The following is a 16,819-nucleotide window of genomic DNA, read 5'->3' as shown; positions in this document are numbered from 1 at the left end:
GCTATGCAAATATCAAAATCGATAAAATATCTATGATAGTCTTGATCCAAGGCTAGAACAGAAGTAACCACTGTCCCCAGTAGAGCTGACTTGCACTGATGGACAGCTGTTGCTTGCTGCATTATGTCGCTCTTGTCGCCCCCTGATGGCAGCACTTGAAGCTCAGTTTTACTGCAGTAGGCACAATATAGTTTCCTCTTTGATAGCAGATTGTACAGATAATGTACAATATATATAAAATGAAATTGTATAAATGTATTATATAATTATATAATATATATAATATATATAAAATTATTATTTTTTTAAATAAATGATATAAATGATATAATGTATAATTATATAAAATGTATATATATATATATTTATTTAAAATTATATAAATTATATAAAACAAAATTGATTATATACAGTTTACCATTCATTGTCAATGGAAGCCAGCGACATGAAGATGCAAATACACTGTGTAGCAGCTTTGCATCTTTGTATCTTTTGCATGCCTGCCCGTGTCTGGCCCGTGTGCACGCAGCATTACGTCGAATACATGCGCCGACTTTTTACCACGTGGGAAGGATTTTGCGGACGTAAACAACTGCATCGCTGCCATGAAGAATTTGTTTCTTATCTGTGCTGCTTATTATGATTGATTGATTGATTAAGTAGAAGAAGCGCCGACGTTCCGTTTAACATACGCGTGTTTTTCTAGACCATGCCCCACGACCCCGATCCTCCTCCGGCTAAAAGGTTTAAGCCGGGGTCCGCTTTTTTCCGTCTCGACAAGAACAGTAAGCCTGGAATGCTGCTGCCTAGAAAGGGAAATGGATCCACCACTTCCATAGAAATCCAGCGAAAAAACCTCCCAATCCACCAGGCAAAGTCCCAGCTGTTGAACCAACTCCGACAGCTTCACAATGCTGTCCTGATAGGTAACGTAACGTATCAAATTCTAAAACATGAACTCAAGAACTATCTATCTGTTTAGTAGCTAATGCTAATCACCAGAGTGTTTATTGTTCAGTATCAACATGGGTATACATTTTCAGGTGGGACACCACTTTCATACATCAGGACTCAGAGAAAGAACAGCTTCAAATTGATAGTTTTCCAAATGTCTGTGTGTCTGCTATTTTTTCTTTTCGTTTCATCACCCCCAATTCCACTTGTTTATCCTGTATCCTATGACTCTAATACTCTATGAGTGAGGTCTCTACTCTCTTCTGATTGGATGAAAATGGTATCCCAACATGAAAATGTATGTTCCGTTTACTAAAGAGTCAGTTGGGTGAAGATATCTCTGTAATTGATTACAAAGTACAAACATTAAATCTATGATTACTACAGTAGTATAAAGCTATTCTCATGTGTATGACATTTGTTTTTGATTTTGTGTGCACAAAATGTGAAAAGAGCATTCATTGTTGTGTCACTACAATCCCTTTGATCTCTCTTTGATATCTCCCTTTGACACACACACACACACACATGTGCGCACACACATGTGCACACACAAACTAAATCTTGCATCAGAACTGTTGGAACTTTTATCTTTCTATTTTACATCAGGTGAGACTGGCTCTGGAAAGACCACTCAGGTCCCGCAGTATGTGTATGAAGCTGGCATCGGGAGACAGGGCATTATTGCTATCACTCAGCCCCGTCGTGTGGCTGCAATCTCACTGGCAGGGAGGGTGGCAGAGGAGAAGAGGACTCAGCTTGGAAAGCTGGTGTGTAGACCAGACCTCTGTATTCACACATTTGAAGTACAGGTTCTGTTCGTGCAAAAGCATGGACATTTAAAACGGATTGAGCATAATTTTGTCATCACTAGACTTGAGATCTTGTCCGATATGACAAATCCACAGTAAATCAATAACCTTCTTCTCTTCAGGTTGGCTACACAGTGCGTTTTGAGGATGTCACCTCTTCTGAGACAAAGATCAAGTTCATGACAGATGGCATGCTTCTGCGTGAGGCCATTGGAGACCCCTTGCTGCTGCGCTATACAGTGGTGGTCCTCGATGAAGCCCATGAGCGCACTGTGCACACGGACGTCCTTTTTGGTGTAGTAAAGACTGCTCAGCGCAAGCGTAGAGAACTTAATAAGTTCCCTTTGAAGGTAGGAGACCTGAACATTTGTGTAAACTTGGATTATAGTTGTTCACCTGCGCTTATTCGTTTTTGACTGGGGTAAGTGGGTAACAGACCACAAATCCTACAAAAAAAAGTTGTTTGTTCCATGTAAACACTACAGGTCATAGTGATGTCAGCCACCATGGATGTGGATTTGTTCTCTGAATACTTCAATAAGTCTCCTGTGTTGTACCTGGAGGGGAGGCAGCATCCCATTCAGATCTACTACACCAAGCAGCCTCAGTCAGACTACCTCCAGGCTGCACTGGTCTCTGTGTTCCAGATCCACCAGGTAAGCTAAGCTAGCTTCAACCTGTAATCAAAGTAAAGAACAACATTTCACGTTGGTGAAGTTCACATATAATAACTTAATACTATCTTCTTTTAAATGCAAATGCTAGACAAACAGTTGGAAGTGTTTTATAATATGAAATATTAGGGGGTTGAAAGAGGAGCACTACGATTAAGACAAAATATTACTTTAGGTTACTGACACCTGGTCTATAATCGTATACAATATTGGAACCCTTTTGGCTAAAATAATCAGAAAAGTGTCTAATATGTTGGCTTGTTATAAACAATATTGCTTTCATAATTTGCTTTCATAATTAATTAATTAATTATAACAGGGCAACCAGACTATTGTTATTGTAAATGAGCGATACTTTGCCGCGCTACTCCTCCCACAGTTTCTTCTGCACACACACTCGAGCGGCTTCATTGGGAATCGTGTGCTTGTATTTTGCTAAGAGATCAGTTGTATAGTTTAATTGATATTAATTAATTAGTTCTCCATAGACTTATAATGGGAAGATCGAAGACTAAATAAGGCTCCAATTTAAGTATTTTTTCCCTCGGAGACCGTAAGCGCCATATTTAGGGGACTTGGAGGTTCATAATAATTATGAAAATTAATTGAAAAGGAATTACATCAGTCGGCCTCATGGTGGCGCTATAACAGCCCACTTTACATTTTTCCCTCTCTTTACGTCGTAAAATCAAAATGTCCTTTTCCATGGATTCCTTGGGCCTAGCCCATCTCCCCATATAGGCCTCGCCCATTTCCGTCAGGAAAGAATTTTCTTCAAAACACACTTTTTGCTGCTCCTCCTACAGATTTTGTCCAAATCTCCCAAAACTTGGTACACATGATCTCTGGACCTATCATCTGATTAAAACACCACTGGCAGAATTTTCTTAGTGCATATCGTTCGGCCGTAATTGGCTTCCGAAAATAGTGGGACGGGCCTATTTTACAAAAAATGCCACAAATCATGAACCAAACGTCCAATTCCCCCCGAATTTGAATCGGATGTCGTGGATGGTTTAATCAACCAAGAGCTAAAAGCAATTCCATTTTCATCCATGGGGGGCGCCGCAAATGCATAAAGGGTAACCGTTTGTTGCAGAAAAATGGTTTTTGGAGGGATAAATCCCCTCATCCCCCTCACATGATCAGGGTTGACGTGACATTGTAATTGGCTAGCAAAATGAGTGGGAGGGGCCTTTATAAGAGATTGCGCAACCACACTTTGCAATTTTTCCAAAATTGCAACATTTCTAGTTTCATACCATTTGTGTTAATGGGTTTATTACTTTAGTGATTCATTCAAAACCAGTTGAAAATACAGTGGTATCACTACCATTAATTATTTTTGGCAGTCTTAAAACAGATGAATTTGTCAGTGGCTGCTCTGCTCTACGGAAAAACATCACAGCAGGTTTATGCAACCAATCTATAATAATAATAATAATCTATAGCAACGGTGTCTGTTGGGGTCTACGTGCAGGAAGCGCCTTCGTCTCATGACATCTTAGTCTTCATGACGGGCCAGGAGGAGATCGAGGCTCTTGCCAGAACATGCAGGGACATCGCCAAGCACCTGCCTGACAGCTGCGGCCCCATGATGGTTATCCCATTATATGCCTCTCTGCCCCCGGCACAGCAGCTCAGGGTCTTCCAGCCTACACCTAAGGTAACGGTGAAAATCTACAAGCTCACAATGCATTGTAGTGGGCCATGTTGTGAGGTTATCGATCATAATGCAGATTTTCTGATAGCATTGTGTAATGGGGCTTTAAAACGGTAAAGAACATTTTGGATATGTAAAATTCTTAATATTGTCTTGCATACTAACGCTAAGTTTCCATTTATCTATAGAATATTAATGAATGATGCCTTTTTTGTTTTTACCATTGTACCATTTTTGCTCTTTGACAGGGCTGTAGGAAGGTTATCCTCTCGACCAACATTGCAGAGACATCGGTCACAATCTCTGGCATCAAATATGTCATAGATACTGGGATGGTGAAAGCAAAACACTTCAATCCTGGTTAGATAATTTGCTATTCACTTCACAGTTCACACACACAGACCCACACTGGTATCCATTGTTTTTCTTAAACCTTTACATTAACTTTGCAACCACATGCCTAACTCCAACAGTGACCTAATATGGTTGACCCCTAATTTCCTATTTGATTCTATTGTCAATATTTTTTTTAAAGAATTGTCAAATGTTTGAATAAACAATTCATGTATATTATGAAATTATCAAATGGTGTGTATATATGGTGCTGTTGTCAGTTTGCTCTAAATGGATTGTGCATGTTCTACGTGTCTTCCAGACAGTGGCTTGGAGGTGCTAGCGGTGCAGCGGGTGTCCAAAGCTCAGGCATGGCAGCGAGCGGGCAGGGCTGGCAGAGAGGACTCGGGCGCCGTCTACCGTCTCTACACAGAGGCAGAGTTTGACAACCTCATACCCATGACTGTGCCAGAGATCCAGAGGTAAACTTGTTGTCGTAGGACCACGCTATCTCTTATTTAATGCCTACAGTATGTGCTGCCTTCAGATCTAGAAGCATGGAGACCAAAGAGTATAATTTCTGCTGACTTAAAGATTACCTCTCGATTCGATGCATCAGCTCTTTTCACTTGGAAATAACATTGAGTAACATGAGACCTTGTTGCTGGAGCTTATGGGTTTTTAGAGGAATCTGATTCTCTTAAATGGTTGCTCATTTAGACCAACATAATTGAAATCTCTGCTGCTCTGTTCTCTTTTTTTGTGTGTACAATCTGTACATGTGTGTTAATATTCTGCAGATGCAATTTATCCAGTGTGATGCTACAACTAATGGCCTTGGGGGTTCCAGATGTGATGAATTTTGATTTTATGTCCAAGCCTTCCCCCGGTAAGGTGTTATCTATTATAAATCAACATAAGTCTTCAAATGGATAATAAATCTAATTGTGACGGTAACTTATAATTGGTATCGTTATTGATCTCAGAGGCCATCCGTTCTGCTGTGGAGCAGTTGGAACTGCTGGGAGCTGTGGTAAGGAAGGAGGAACGGGTTTCCCTCACTGCATTGGGCAAGAAAATGGCTAGCTTCCCTCTAGAGCCTAGATTTTCCAAGGTAATTACAGTATATACATTTATTTACATCAAAAGTACACCAACTAATATATATGTACTACTGCTACTGCTCTTTGGTCATTGTATGTCAGACTTAAAACATTATTCTTCCTTAGGCCCAAACCGCATCAATGTTCCTCCTTGCAACCAAACGGTTACGAGTAGTTGCATGCAACCATTATCCCCAATAGCAGTTGCAAGGATCGTGTTGCATTGGTGTGACATGTCCTTAACCCAATCTTTGCCGAACCCGCGATTTCTCGGGTTTAATGATTATACCCTTGTGTGCCAACACAAGTAAAAAGTGTTTCTTTAATGTAATTTAATCCAGAATTTATAGTATTTTATTTACCGTTCGTTAACTGTTTTTAGCATCCGAAAGTAGGCTATCTTTTGTTGTTGTTCTTGTTTTTTCGCCCCCTCTCTTCAAAGTTAAACTGGGCAAGCTCTGAGTCTAAACTGATTGGGCCACGGTGGTAAAGGGGCCGAGACGCGACGGGTGGTTGCGGGTGAAAAAGTTTTGGTTACATGTTTAAAAAGACGAGGGGAGCTAAATGCAATAATGTAGCACAGTTGTACATGCACGAAAGGGAACATTTCAACAATGCATAGGCATCTGTCAATAATGCATTGTATAAATTAAACCCAATTACCCAAATGCGATACCTTACCTTTGCAAGTTTGCATGTCTGCACGAGTCGAAACAACACGGGAGCCGTCAGCTGCTGCAAGCGGTCAGGCGGAATAACCGTCCTCTTCCAACCAAGACATTTGGTGCTTGCTGCCCAGCAAGACTCTGTTACCATAATTTATAATCCAATCATATTACGCTTGGGAAACTCAAAACTCCCTCCCTGCCATATAATTCTAATAATAATTCAATGTGCGACTTCTCAGTCTATCGTAAGGCAGATCTACAAGTTCACAACGCGGTGCAACCAGACGCAGTGTGAGCTTGTAGATTGGCTATTTTTTGGTGAGTGACACCGTCGTACAATGACGTATACATTACGCTTTTAAAGTGACGGTACACAATTAACAGTTCCCTCTGTCTGTTAGAAAAGTACTGTATTTCAAGGCCCTAGTAAAATGTAGTGCAAGGGATGTTTTGGTTGGTTAAAATAAAGAGGTGTGTGTGTGTGTGTGTGTGTGTGTGTGTGTGTGTGCGCGCGCGCACACATGCAAACAAACTCTCACAACTGGGTTGAACTGGGGGTTCTGTTCAGAATGTATTGTCTCCCAGCTTTCCACAAAATAATAGCAAATGCTCGATAGTGGGCTCGATAAGGACCCGGCTCGATAAGGTGATCGTTATCAATAAAAATTAACGAGCTCCATCCTTAGTCCTCGTACACGTGCAAGTCGCGCATGCACAGATCTAAAATGTTTTTAGGGCTCAGATTGAAATAAAGGACTGTTTACAGTTTAATAAAACGTTAATCCGACCTCGCGAGTGGAAAACCATTGTTTACATCTTGAGATGACGCTGTGGACTGAGGCTCCGTGCACCACACAATTACTTCCGGTTCGACTCTCAAAGCATCAAAAGCATCTGTTAAAGATGGCTTGTCTATTCCATTCCTCTGGAAACCCAACCGAGTTTAGCCACGAGATGGTGGCATGTAATCGGTTAAAACTGTTTTGTTGCAAGGAATTGCATTGGTGCGGTTTGGGCCTAAGAGAAGTCGCTTCACTTGGGCCAACATCTTGGAAATGCAGTACAAGACAAAACTCCTAGCGCTTCAAAATGAGCCATCTATATAAAAAGTTCTGACATTCACATTATCATTTACATTTCATATTTATGAACACTGGCGACTAGTAACACACTAAACACAGTAACAAATGAGTTCATAGTACACTGTTTTAGAATAACATCGTTTTCCCACTTAATGATGCTTATACACAATTACACATGCCCCTAATGAAATTTACGATTTGTTATTCCTGCAGTATAGTCTGAACAATTAATGAATGCGCAATAACAGCTTTATTTATTTATTTGGTCGGGACATTGCACATTGATGAACACAAGACAGGTGTAATACACATGAGCAAGTATACATATGCCGGATTTAGCGAAAGCTACTTTCCATACATACTCCTCAAAACCCCCTTTTAATGTGGGCTTTATGATCTAATCATTATGATATAAACTGAACTAAAATACAAAACGAGTTCAGTCGACACTGGGACATTCAACCTTTGTATAGTTGTGTGTAGTACATGCATCAAACTATGATTTTGAAAACTTCTGAATACTTATCCATCTTATTCTCTTTGTTCCTCAGACGATACTGGTGTCCCCAGACTTCTCCTGTTCCGAGGAGATCTTGAGCATTGTGTCTCTGCTGTCAGTGGACACAGTGCTGTACAACCCCCCAGCCCGTCGCGAAGAGACCCTTGCTGTACGGAGGCGATTTGCCTCCAGTGAAGGAGATCACATGACACTCCTCAACATATACAGAGCTTTTAAAAAAGTCAGCGGCAACAAGGTAAGCAGTAATGACTTGTTATAGCAATAGTACAATATTGTGTATCACCTAAACAAAAAGACAGTTTGGAAATATTGTCTGTCTTATCAATGTCATGCAGCCCTAGTTCTTTTTATGCTTCTTGCTACAGGAGTGGTGCCGGGAGAATTTTGTCAACAGCAGGAACATGAGTCTAGTGAGAGAGGTTCGAGCCCAGCTCAGAGACATCTGCCTTAAGGTACATCACCACAAATCTATTACGTTATGTGTTACTCAAACACTGATTTACAGCAGTTCACTTATTTTCTTCTTTGGGTTTCGTAGCTGAATCTGAAGCTGGAGTCATGTGGGACAGATTCCGGAAATGTCCGCCGCTGCTTGGCACACGGGATGTTTGTCAATGCTGCAGAGCTCCAACCTGACGGCAGCTACATCGCCCTTGACACGCACCAGCCTGTGTCCATCCACCCATCCTCTGTTCTCTTCCAGGCCAAGCCAGCATACGTAGTCTTCAATGAACTGCTGCACACGTCCCGTTGCTACATGCGAGACCTTTGCTTGGTGGATGCTGATTGGCTGATGGATGCAGCACCAGAGTACTTTTGCCGCAAACTCCGACCTACCAAAAGCTAACCAATACAGAAACGGGACTACTGTGGCGTAAATCTCCGCCAAGAGAAATGCCTCTCTTGAGCCAGTGAAAATAAATCCTGAAGAATAATGTAAAGACGTATTTTGTCTCAGCACTCTCTTCTAAGCTGTATGACAATACAGAAACTGTTGTGTGCCAGAGCAAAACAACATATCACTGGATGTTTACAGTCGTATATTTGAATGGTTTTCCAATTTTCACTACCTCCGAATTGACAAGCAGCTGGCATGTGTTGCCTGAGCAGAAATGTTCATTAACTGGGCCTCACATGCTCTAATTTCTCTGGACTCTAATTCACATTTAAAACATCCACTGTCTGTCTTCCCTGTTGCCACATAACACTCAGTATGTTCTACTTCAGGTTTCACATTATTTTATTTTATTTCCTATGTTCTACAATTTGCATGTTTTGAATCCCAATGATTACTTAAATGGGGCATGGCACATTTCCCCCAAAATGTTATGGTATTGTCTGGACTTATTTAATTATCTGATCATAATTTGAAGACTTTGGCAGAGTATTTGGAGGCCATTCTATGACTCAGCCTGCCATATCAGTAGTACTTTGATGTCAGTACATGAAGGCCAGTCTGTGTTGTCAGTACTGTGACATCTCTGTATATGGTCAAAAAAAAGAATGCGAGCTTGCACACACACAATCCTTGATTTCTAGAAAGATGGATGAAAGGTTGGCATGGCTGTGGAGTTTGTAACCACCTCGGTCTCGCTCAACTGAGCATAATGTGCTCCCATGGAAAAAAAGGTAATGTTTCCCAGGAAAATGCAATGTTTCCTTTCCAATAATATGAATAGAGGCGATTTGTGTCTTAACTGATATATACGTATTACAGATCATTAAGAACTGTTATTGAATTCAAATTTGATATGGGATACATAATGGTGTCCATTATCACATTTATTCTAGAAAGACATAAGGATAGGATATATATGTTAACATGTAACGCAAGTAAAGGTATTCTGATATTACTCATTGAATATTTGTTCAGTAACTACAGCATTTAGTTAAAAAAATGTATTTTCAGGTCGGGATACCATATCCAATCGGGAGAGAGAACTCGCAGTATACAGGTGAGATTGGAAGTGATGACAAAGAAACAAGCAGACAAAATTGGAACTGGAACGCTATAAAATTGAAGCTGATGAATGGGTACTCGCTCATAATTGGCTGAAATTGAAGAGGTAGGGAGAGCCCTGGCTGTTACTGAACAAACTAGCAATGATTACTAGCAGAATATAGTGCTTTTACAAAAATGTTTTAAACAAATCACATACCTTTACAATTGTATAATTTCATATCACCACTTCATCACATGCATGTGAAAAACAGTAGTATGCCTTAACAACATTCACTTCACATTAAATACAATCCTAATTCATAATATTACTATTATCATCATGGGTTTTAAATGTACCCTGTTATAGTATGTTGCACAAACCCCTATTCAACCTCTATACATACTGACAACAGTGTATGCTATGCATGGAGATTATAGTTCTGGATATGAATACTTGGTGTTTCTAATCTGTAGTTTGCAAATCACACTTTGTAGAAGGTATAGAATGGAAGTTTTTCTTTCATTTTTTTATACTGGACTCAGGATTGTACAATGATTGCCTGAGTACGCTGGGAAACATTCATTTCTGGAAACTAATTTCAGAATTTCAAATTTCATCAAATTTATCTGGGGGTATTGTCACCAAATAGTTTGATGTTTTAGAATATTTTGTGGATCATACAATCTATATGCTTGTTTGGATTTTGTTATTTATAAAGGAAATTACATTTTAAAACTAGGTTAGGCTTGAAATTATTCGGTAGGGCAATAAAAGGTACTTTTGCAATTGGATGCTAATGATAAATATGCTTTTAAAGCCACATCTACTAGTATAACTTCTACTGTTACAAGATGTGTATGGGAATGGCAGATTCAAGCAAAGCAAAGTGGTTTAAGAACTGCATGTGAATTTTCAAACAGATTTCATAGTTCTAATGAAAATAAAAACCTGGCTGTTGTACTAAATCAATCATTAAATGTGTCTGGATTTAGCAAAAAACAGCCTCTGCCACTGCTTTGTTTACATTTTAAGCTCACTGTACAACTTGTATGCAAATTAAGTTGTACTTGTAACCATGCCTTTTGGGAATAAATACCCATAAACTAATGCTCTGCTGAAAGGCACAAATCAGAAACCACCCACAGCAGTAGGCCTATCAGATACATTGACAGTTATATTGATCAGCTCTGTACGGAAATTCTTGCAAGGCAGTGGATTTGCATTTATTTTTTTACATTATAATATGGACTTCCATACTAGTGGCCAGATCACTGTGATGAAATGAAATGAAATCTATATTTACCCAGGGTATCTGGGCTAAGCTCAAGAACTTGTTTCCAGCCAGGCCCTGCTCATAGAACACATTTCATCGTAGTGGTTCAATGCCTTGTTCAAGGGCACTTCAGCGGTGGTAATTTTAACGTGTCGGACGGCTGATTCGAACTAGGAACCTTCCGGTATCAAGACCGCGCCGTTATCCGTTCGGCCACCGCTGCCACTGTGTTGCTTCCTACGGCAGCACGCACTGTACCTCTGCTTTGTCACAAGATGGGGCACTTTCCTTACATAACTAGCTCCATAGACCCGCTAGCATGACTGGGCCATAGAGAGACAGAGTTACGACATTGATGCGGCTGTTCATCATTCATGCAGCCTGGAGACGCTGGGCCGTTTCCTGCTATGGTTGCCTGAGTCCGAGAGCCGCCATTGGACTCATAGAGATAAGAAAGGATATGTGTTGCGAAGGCTCTCAAATGGATCTCCATATATGGGGATAAAAGGCCGTCACTTGGATCTCCACATATGAGGATCATTTATAGCCCATATGTGGAGATAATGGAAATATCCAATGCTGACATCAGATTAATATGGAAACCCCATATAGGGATATACACGTGTGTCATCGTCATATGCGATTGGATAGCATTGTCATTATGACACGCATATAACTAAAAGTATATCTATAATTGAATTTGGACTGGCCTCATGAAGTGAATGGAGTTGTCGTAACTCTTCTATTAGATGGCTCAGCTCTAGACTGCGCTAACTACTACAGTTTCCGGTTGAAGGGTCATAGTTTGGAGAGGTCGTTCCGTGTCCTTCCTTCCACACGTGTGTTGACGGCGAGCAAGACGCCGGTTACCTGACTCACTGTTCTCGTTAACTTCATATACATACTTTCTCTAATTAACTGGACTTGTTGTTATTATTAGAATGCTAAAGTCTCTTGTTCGCGCGGTGGGAACGGCTGTTCGAGTCTCTGCAGCTACGACGTCAACGGCCCGGTCTCTTCCACTCGCAAGCAGCCCGGCGCTATGCGCTCCCAGCTCGGCCACAACTCGGCCATTCACCCGGTCCCTGTGGATGATGAGCAGTGTTAACGGAGCTTCTTCTGGCTTCAGACCCAAACTGTTCAGCTCTAAGATACTGAGACCGTCGGTGTCGTGTGGATGCGGGAGCCTACACACAGAAGGTAAACGTTTCTTGTCACCTTGCACAACGACGTGTTTAGTTTGCTAGTAGTAGCCAGTTTTGTGTGTGTGTGTGTGTGTGTGTGTGTGTGAGTGAGTATATTCTTAAATTTGGATGGTGCAATGAACATGTAAGCCAAATGCCGGAATATGCATGTATGATGTGTAGGCTACCCAATGTCTTAACTCTAGTTGTTGCTAGCCCTGAAACATGACTGCCATGATGGCAGTCATGTTTCAGGGCTAAGTTGTTGCATAACTGTCTGAATGTCAAAGTGGAGAATAGAAATGTGTGAAGTAGTGAGTTAACAAGGTGAAAGTGAAATAGTCTACACTTTTGTATATGTGAAAGACATTGAAATAATTACATATTCATATTATTCATGGCAAAAGCAGGGAGACTGCAGTTACAGTTGTGTTTCTCATCGCATTCTCTGATTAGGCATTAGGATTAATGCCCATTTATGGTTGTTAAAAAATAATATATATTTTCTTAACCCATACATCGTTCTAGTCTCAAACCAAAACAAATGTGTAAGATATAGACTTGATTTTGACAGTCTTGTGATCTGTTTGTCTTGTAAAAAATACAGGAGACAAAGCATTCAGTGATTTCTTGTCTGATGAAATCAAAGAGGAGAAGAAGATCCAGAAAAACAAAACGCTTCCAAAGATGTCTGGAGGATGGGAGCTGAAGATGAATGGCACAGAAGCCAAACTCACTAGGTTAATTTCTGGAGACGAGTAAGTTTATAACTCGTTTATCACCCCCCCAGCCTACGAATTAAACTGCTCATTCAGCAAATAATGTGTTACGGTTCAACACTGTTGTTCATTTTACAGAGTCACTATCACCTTCAACGTCAATAACAGTGTTCCTCCTAACTTTGAGGACGAGGCGGCTGATCAAGGACAGCAGAAGTCTGCAGAGAACGAGGTGAGTAGGTTTGAACAGAGGTTCCCAACCACCGGTCCCTGTCCCACTGGTACGCGAGAAGGGAAACCCAAGTTTTCCCGACCGTCACCAGGATTCTCCAAACAGCGGTTTGATTGATTGAAATATTTATTAACAGTTTGCAGAATTACACTACATTTCAAGCACAAACTCAATACAAAGAATGTTAACTGTGAGTGGATGACCCAATTAAGCATTACACTTGATTACAAGAGGGTCCACCGTGTTTAATTCATCAAAACATTTGGAGACGTACAAATACACAGTGATACAGTGAGGGGAAAATGGGGGGGGGGGGGGTTGACTGTCAAGTTGAATGAAAATACCAAGGATTAGTCAGGGACGTACACGTCACGTTTATACTTTATAAACTGCTTCAAGTCTGTGTTACTTCCGTGTTGCGTAGCATAACAGTGACGTCACCTTCGAATCCTTGTTATCTTTACCGTTACCATGTGTTCAGAGCAGCAGCAGAACAAGCTGCAGCCTATTTTGTCACACTCGCACTAATGAAACAAAACACTACATGGTACGGGATTAAGTCTGTAGTTTTCTATGGGCTTTTAAGTAAACGAGGGGGGGAAATGGCATTCGACTAAAACACTTCTTTATTGAAAACTACGGACAAAAACATTGCACAAGCACTCCGGCAGCCTCTCTAACATTTGGGGCAAATATATAAGGCAACCGTATATTTAGCATTTGTACATGTTCAGAGTTGCAGGATCTCAGCTGGTGTCTGTCCAACATCGTCAGGGGTACTAAAGGGTTTTAAGACTAGTAGATTGAAAATGTCAACATCAATGAAATACATCTACAAGAGAGTCTAAATCTAAGGTACTCCGAAGGTAGTTCCACCCATAGATATTAAAAAAATAGATGCCTCATTGGCCACTCCAGTTCGTTGGAGCGATGTGTGTCGGCGGGAGAATTTACACTGGGAGAGGAAGTACGCCGGAAGAGTGGAAGGCACGCTACGTCACGCTGCCACTCATGTGATTACTGGCCAATCACAGCGCATCTTTTAACTCAAAGTCTGCTGCGTAGTAGTACTAAGCAGCAGACTTTCTGAGTTACTGCGCTGCCGTTGCCACAGGCTATTGGCTCTGTTGTCACCTTTACGCTAGAGGACTACAGAAATCCAGCTTAAATTTGGGGAAAGTGAAAAATGGTGTGGGACAAAAATGCAGATTAGACGGAATGGCGGACAGACAGAGGTTGTTCATTTATATACTTAGATAATATGTTAAGCATAATGCTTTCTCATGTCATCAGATTTAGCCACAACAGAAGTGTAAATTCCTTTTTTCTTTTCTTTTTTTCTTCCACTTTCAGCCAGAACTTGTGTCATCACCAAACTTTGTTGTTGAAGTAACAAAACAGTCTGCATCTCAGCAACAGAAACATTCCCTAGTGTTTGACTGCCATTACCCTGAAGATGAGGTAAGCTTTCTCCATATGAATTCTGTTAAACATGAACAATTTATCATTGTCAAAAACATGTTACTGTTACTCCCCCCCCCCCATGGAAAGTATATTTCCTAATGAATAATGTTGAATGTGTTTTTATAGGTTGGGCATGGTGATGGTGAAGAAGAGAGTGACATCTTTGCCATTCGTGAGGTCAGTTTCCAGCCTGAGGGAGATGCTGACTGGAAGGAGACCAGCTATACACTCAACGCAGACTCTCTGGACTGGGTAAGTACTTGCATTCAGTAAACCACACTGCTGATATAGAGAACATTCAATTATGAATTGCAGAAATTCCCAATGACTGGTTTGCCTTGATGTTCCTTGAAGACTTTCCTATAGTGCAGTGCACAGCCGCACACACAGATCATCTGTGATGTAACTGAGGGAGCAATGGCCTCCTGTTACCATTAGCTAAATTAAATTGAGAGTCAACCGACCTAGGTTACTGGCTGCTTGTAGGATAGCCTATTGCAAACATATTTAAGAAAGATTATCATGTCAATGTGTTCTGGTGTCAATCTAGTGCATGGTCTGTTACTGAGATCTCATTGTCATACAAATGAATTCCTCTCAACACATTTATGTGTTGCTTGCTACTGCTACCTACTCACTTACCTGCCAGCGAGGAGCCCCCACCAGGAAATAAACATTTCCTGCTGATAGACGCCACCCCAGTCGTATGAATATGTGCAGCAACAAAACTCACCCTCCCTGCCGTGAGTGACTAATTCCTGTGCCAGTTGCCGTGGGCTCTCTCGCACCCACCCGCCTCCCCACTCCTCTGGCTGCGACAACGCGACAGACTGTATCAAATATGAATGACTGACTATTGTAAACGATACAGAGACATCTCCCCAACAATTTTGCAGACACGGTTTGTTTATTTTTGGACCACAATTTAAGATGACCCCATGTTATTCTCCATAGAGAGAAACTTCAGTGAACCAGGGGATGAGTGATTGCATCAGGACTTATAGTATAACGAATAGTATAACGCTTTACAAACACATCAACCAGCACTGGACCTATATCTATATTATTATTATTATTTAGCGCAGCCGCTTGTTGTGTTGTGCCGCTTCAGCGTTGCCTGGCTCAGCTGCCTGTCATGCTGCAGATTAATTTTCTTCTCTCTGCTCGCAGCTCACGCTGTCATCCTGTCGAACGGGTTTGTAGCTGTGTTTGCTGATCAGTGTATGGGGGGTGTTTTTCAGGCCCTGTACGACCACCTAATGGACTTCTTAGCTGACCGAGGGGTTGACAACACGTTTGCTGATGAACTGATTGAGCTCAGCACTGCTATTGAACATCAGGAGTATATCGGCTTCCTGGAACAACTCGGTGCCTTCGTCAAATGCAACTAATGTATACACACAATGGCTGTTCGGGATATTTAAAAAATGTCAGAGCACTTTCTGAATAGCATATGTTTGCGTCTCGTAAGAACATCGGCTTACAATATGTTTCTATTAGTTTATGTGTTTTGCTGTGACTTATATTTTTTGATGCCTGTGTGTCTGAATGTGATTACGGTATGTGAAGAGACCCGTACAATTTGAGAGAGATGCCATGTTATGCCAGCTCAGCATATACTGTATTTGTGAACTTTAACAACCAAAACAATAATTGTTCTTTTTCCAATAAAGTTATTTCATATTCATCAATGGGATATTGCTATTTTCTCATTTTTAAAATCAAATATTGTACTTTTGAATTCATTACATTTCTAGGAAGGAAGAAAAAAAAGCACAGAGATATAGCCAATCTACAAGCTCAGTCTTGTGAGCTTGTACATTGACTATTCTCACTTGATGTTTTGAGCATTTCTTTTTTTTTGTTATGCAGCTATGCATTGATCAAAATTTTATTTGAGTACTTCCAACTTGTTCCAAGCAATTTATTAACAAAAAAAAGCATGGTCCTACATAATTTTAAAAGCAAGTGCTCCTCTATGGCACTACCTTAATTCATGTAGCCTACAAATTTGACAGAGCAACTTTCACTTATAGTTGAGTAATATTTGAGTAGCCTTATTAGCCTAGCTATCTCCTTGCACAATAGTCTATTGTCAATCTCTACACTACACAACCTTGAACTGGGGTTGAACTGATGTTGGGCTATAGTCAGTGGAAGTGTAGATACTAGATAAGGTGTAGCCTACTGTAAGT

General features: G+C 40.8%; 2 protein-coding genes across 2 annotated transcripts; both read left to right on the top strand.

The window, feature by feature from the left end:
* The first annotated feature begins 528 nt into the window (after positions 1 to 528).
* Positions 529 to 9,136, top strand: dhx33 (DEAH (Asp-Glu-Ala-His) box polypeptide 33). Its single transcript, XM_079507825.1, has 12 exons — positions 529 to 926; positions 1,564 to 1,724; positions 1,889 to 2,116; positions 2,252 to 2,422; positions 3,921 to 4,106; positions 4,352 to 4,463; positions 4,759 to 4,918; positions 5,237 to 5,325; positions 5,423 to 5,550; positions 7,841 to 8,044; positions 8,175 to 8,261; positions 8,348 to 9,136. The coding sequence occupies exons 1-12, from the start codon at positions 710 to 712 to the stop codon at positions 8,654 to 8,656; spliced, it is 2,052 nt and encodes a 683-aa protein (XP_079363951.1). The 5' UTR covers positions 529 to 709; the 3' UTR covers positions 8,657 to 9,136.
* A 2,642-nt stretch (positions 9,137 to 11,778) lies between these two features.
* c1qbp (complement component 1, q subcomponent binding protein) lies at positions 11,779 to 16,315 on the top strand. Its single transcript, XM_079508067.1, has 6 exons — positions 11,779 to 12,225; positions 12,817 to 12,967; positions 13,067 to 13,160; positions 14,514 to 14,621; positions 14,751 to 14,876; positions 15,866 to 16,315. The coding sequence occupies exons 1-6, from the start codon at positions 11,967 to 11,969 to the stop codon at positions 16,013 to 16,015; spliced, it is 888 nt and encodes a 295-aa protein (XP_079364193.1). The 5' UTR covers positions 11,779 to 11,966; the 3' UTR covers positions 16,016 to 16,315.
* The last annotated feature ends 504 nt before the right edge of the window (positions 16,316 to 16,819 follow it).

The sequence above is a fragment of the Electrona antarctica genome (assembly GCF_951216825.1).
Source record: "Electrona antarctica genome assembly, chromosome: 8".
Classification (NCBI taxonomy): domain Eukaryota; kingdom Metazoa; phylum Chordata; class Actinopteri; order Myctophiformes; family Myctophidae; genus Electrona; species Electrona antarctica.
The sequence above is the reverse complement of the archived record's forward strand: the minus strand, read 5'-3'. Positions and strand labels throughout refer to the sequence as shown.